Consider the following 3,776-nt stretch of genomic DNA (forward strand, 5'->3'; position numbering starts at 1 on the left):
AGTCACAGCCAAATACAAGCACAGTAGCTGTAGGCACGTAGGTGAAGCAGCAAATGGAGGTAAAAAAACAAAATGTAAAATAATATTTTCACAAAATACTTGAAATCCATGAGAATGACCTTCCTGATGTATATGCTCACTTTCTATTGCAACTGAAAAGAATCTGAACACAAACAAGACTATCCTGTAGCCAAGACTAGGCTTGGATAGTCTTTTTCAGAGCCTTCTGAGCTTTCACTATGGCATTTGCAATCCTCATCTCCACAGGAGGAACTTGAAGGTATACGATACACTTAAATTTAGCTGGACACTTGTGATGAAGTACTGGGCTTGAGTATGGTTTTGAGAGAGTGTCTCTGCTTTTGTAACATAGGCACACAGGCATATGACTTCAGTTTTACAAAGAAAAAGAATGTTATGCTTGGATTTGATTAACCCAAGTGTGATTGTTGCAAGAAGCCTTACCGTTTGCATTTCAGGCAGCTTGCTTTCACAAGTCACACAGTGGTTATGGTGAAGAGGATTTCCTGTGCCACACACCTGACAAATTACTTTACCCTTTTAAACAGAAAAATAATATATTTCACATGTTACTTGAAAATTGTGAACAACAACAACAAGAGGAAGACTTGATCTTGCAAAGTGCTGCGGCTATTCAGCCCTGCAGATAAAAGAAATCCTTCAAGTCTGTGCTGTGGGCTTCAGACTATAGCTATGCCATATTTCTTGGTCATCACAAGTCTACATATCTTGGTGAGTTTTGTTTTTTTAAAAACTATGGTACAGTTTCCTCAGGAAATCCAGCATCAATACCTCCAGATCTTATTTATTAGTGTAATTTTGCTTAGTCACTGCACTCACACAAAACAGATAATCCCCATACCCCTAGGCAGGGAGTACTCTGTAGGGCAAATTTTGCCTAGTTAAGTCCACCAGCACTTCTGGATCACTGATCAAGACTGTACTCTAATGTTCTGGGCATATAAGCACTGCCCCAGTCCTGCCAGACCACCTGTGCTAGGCTTTTACGATCAAATGAGGGAAGCAGAATAATGAAGACATATCCAATAAACTTAAAATACTTAGTAAAACTAAGGCCATAAGTCACAGAATACCTCTCTACTGAACACAAGTGCATGGCTTTTTGTCATTCAGACTGCTACATCATGTGCTCCTCAACGTGCCTTCCTGAGCTGCTGTGGTTTATCTTTGATGCTTATTTCTATTCAAGGTGGTTTTAATCTGACTAACTGTTGAACCTGTCATAACTGCACAAAACCAAGCTGAATGAAAATATTTGCAAAGAATGAATGTTAGAAAAACACGTGCCAGCAGGTGAATTGCTATTTTGTTCCTTATTCTCAAGTACCTTTATGCAGAGGTTGGTTTGGGGCTGCAGCTGTGGAGCTATTGGCGACTCACATACAATGCAAGTGGGGGTGTTCATTGGCACAAGATGCCTGCACTCCAGACATGGGGCCATCTGAGGAAGAAGCCACATCACAGCATGTTAAGGACCATAATGACATAATTAAGATTATAATGAATTTTTCAGTATTTCCCTGGTTAGAGTGTACACCAGCAACAAAGTGCTGTGAACACAGCAACTGACAGCAACAGATGCTGGCACTGATCCTTCAGAGATTAGAGGCTATTGAGAAAATATTAAGACAACTGGGAAGACAATGCTTTTCTGACTGCTAGCAATATGCCAGAAAGATACTAAGTTAATTTTCAGTACATTTAAAATGCTACTACACAATATGTGCAGGTAGTTCAAATCCTCCTGATTATGAATCTAGTCTAAAGAGGTACTGATTATTCTCAGCCATCACTTGAAATTACAACACTGCCCCAGACAAGACAACTTTCTAATGATATGGGGAAAAAATGCACCACTGACTTGTTGGATCAGGTTTATTATCTCTTGGGAAAAGATTATAGCTATGGGCATCACTGTAAAAACTCAGTGCTCTTATGTAGGCCCACACACAACAGCATTTAAGGTTTCAGGCATATCAGGTGGGTCTTCTACAGCTATGACATAGACACTAGGTACTAACTAACTGCACTATTTAGAACCAGAGTAAGATGCATATGCAGGTCCTGAAGATGTGATGGTTGTTGTTGCAGGATGAAGAGGAACCTAGATTTTGTGATGTTTACTGAAACAAGCAAATAAAGCACAGCTTATTTTTCATTGTTACCCTTATTAAAATATACGGCACTTGAAGCAATCAAAATGGGTTAATTGTGCCCATCATTTAAGGATTACATCCGGTAGTAAGCAAAATAAAATGATCAGAACAGAGCTTCCCAAATGAAAGTGTGACCAAATAGTGGTTTTGCCAGCATTGGCTGAGGAAGTTGGTTTCTCCAGAGAGGACTTGTTGCTTGTTATGTTTTGCTGACCTGTGCTCCTTCGGGAGGTGGGAAGCGATGCACTGGCACAGGTGGGACAGGAGATCCACATTCCTGACAGAAGTGAGCCAGGGGGTCAGACAGGCGAGGTGCAGAACAGTGTGCACATCTGAGAAGAAGAGCAAAATGGCTGAGCTTCTTTTGGTATTGTACTGCTGCATCATAATGATTCATCTGGAAGCTGGCATGACAGGGCTTAGGCCACTGATTTCTTGGTCGTGGTTTCCGAGCCCTGGTGATCCACCAGACCGTGCCCCAACATCCATGATATGAGGTTCTGAACTCTAAACAGCTTTGCAAAATAGAAAGCTCTCTGGCTCCAATGGAATTTCATATGTTCTTCCTCACCACATGAGGTAAACAGGTCTCCTGACATGCAATCTTTAGCAGGCCTCACTGCTGCACCATAAGAAATCACTGAAGCAGATCACATATCCTTTCAATACTGGGGAGGACTAACTTTCTGTGAGACTGCTCCAATGAGCAGTTTTCACCTGCAGCAAGGAGGGCTGTACTCTAATTTAAAAAGGCAGCTGTTCCTCCAATCCTACAGGTGTCCTGATTTTTTTTCAAAGGATGAGTCTATAGTTGGTAACTGTGTACCATGAGATGTAAATACAGCTACATGTTACAGAAAGATTTTTCGAAGTTCCACCTAGATCACATTCTCCACCTATGAGCCAGTGTCTGCCTTTGCTTTCCTCCTTTTTGTAAAGCCTGACAGTATTATCAAGTTGGTTGCAAAAAGCAATTGCTCATTTACTTTTCAAGGTCAAACATGTTACAAGTAGAAGTCACTTACCTGAGAAAATCTGTTTCCCTCTGGATCCTTGCCACCTGTGTGCTTGCCAAGCTCTTCCGTGTAGTCACTGCAGAAGAACTAGCAAACTAAAAGAAAGGCAATTCTTTATTTACCCTTAGTAAGCAAGTATTTGCAAAATGGATATAGGAACAGCAAAATCAGCTAAAGATGTTATTTGATACAAGCTGTTCTGAAATGCATTGCTTTAAGGAATATCTGCTATACTCCATTCCCCCATTAGCTGCATAAATACTTACAGTTTCTTCCAATCTATCTTGCTATTTACTTCCAAGACAGTGTTACTGAATATAAAGTTTTAATTATCAACTTGCCCACCTACAGTAAGAATTATTTGCTAATTGCAGATTCATTGATGTATTAGAAGAGAATTAGTAGCAATGCAGGTATAATTAATTTGCTTTGCCTGGTTTTGTCCTCACTGATAACTGTGTATTGCTTTCGATATTCTTATTTAGTACTGTATGATGTTTCTCTCTACAACTAGTTGCTCTGTACAACTAACTGAAAGGATGTTGTAGTGAGGTGAGTGTTG

At 40.3% G+C, this 3,776-nt stretch overlaps 1 protein-coding gene across 1 annotated transcript; it reads right to left on the reverse strand.

Moving 5' to 3' along the window:
- Positions 1-465: 465 nt before the first annotated feature.
- Positions 466-3,309, reverse strand: LOC104396157 (double zinc ribbon and ankyrin repeat-containing protein 1-like; the record flags this gene model as incomplete). The annotated part of the gene is made up of 4 exons (XM_010005969.1): positions 466-558; positions 1,370-1,483; positions 2,413-2,530; positions 3,224-3,309. Coding segments are annotated over 4 exons (411 nt in total), but the record flags the coding sequence as incomplete, so codon positions are not given.
- Between the last annotated feature and the right edge of the window lie 467 nt (positions 3,310-3,776).

The sequence above is a fragment of the Chaetura pelagica genome, unplaced genomic scaffold, assembly GCF_000747805.2.
Source record: "Chaetura pelagica isolate M959 unplaced genomic scaffold, ChaPel_1.0 C11708268, whole genome shotgun sequence".
NCBI lineage: Eukaryota > Metazoa > Chordata > Aves > Apodiformes > Apodidae > Chaetura > Chaetura pelagica.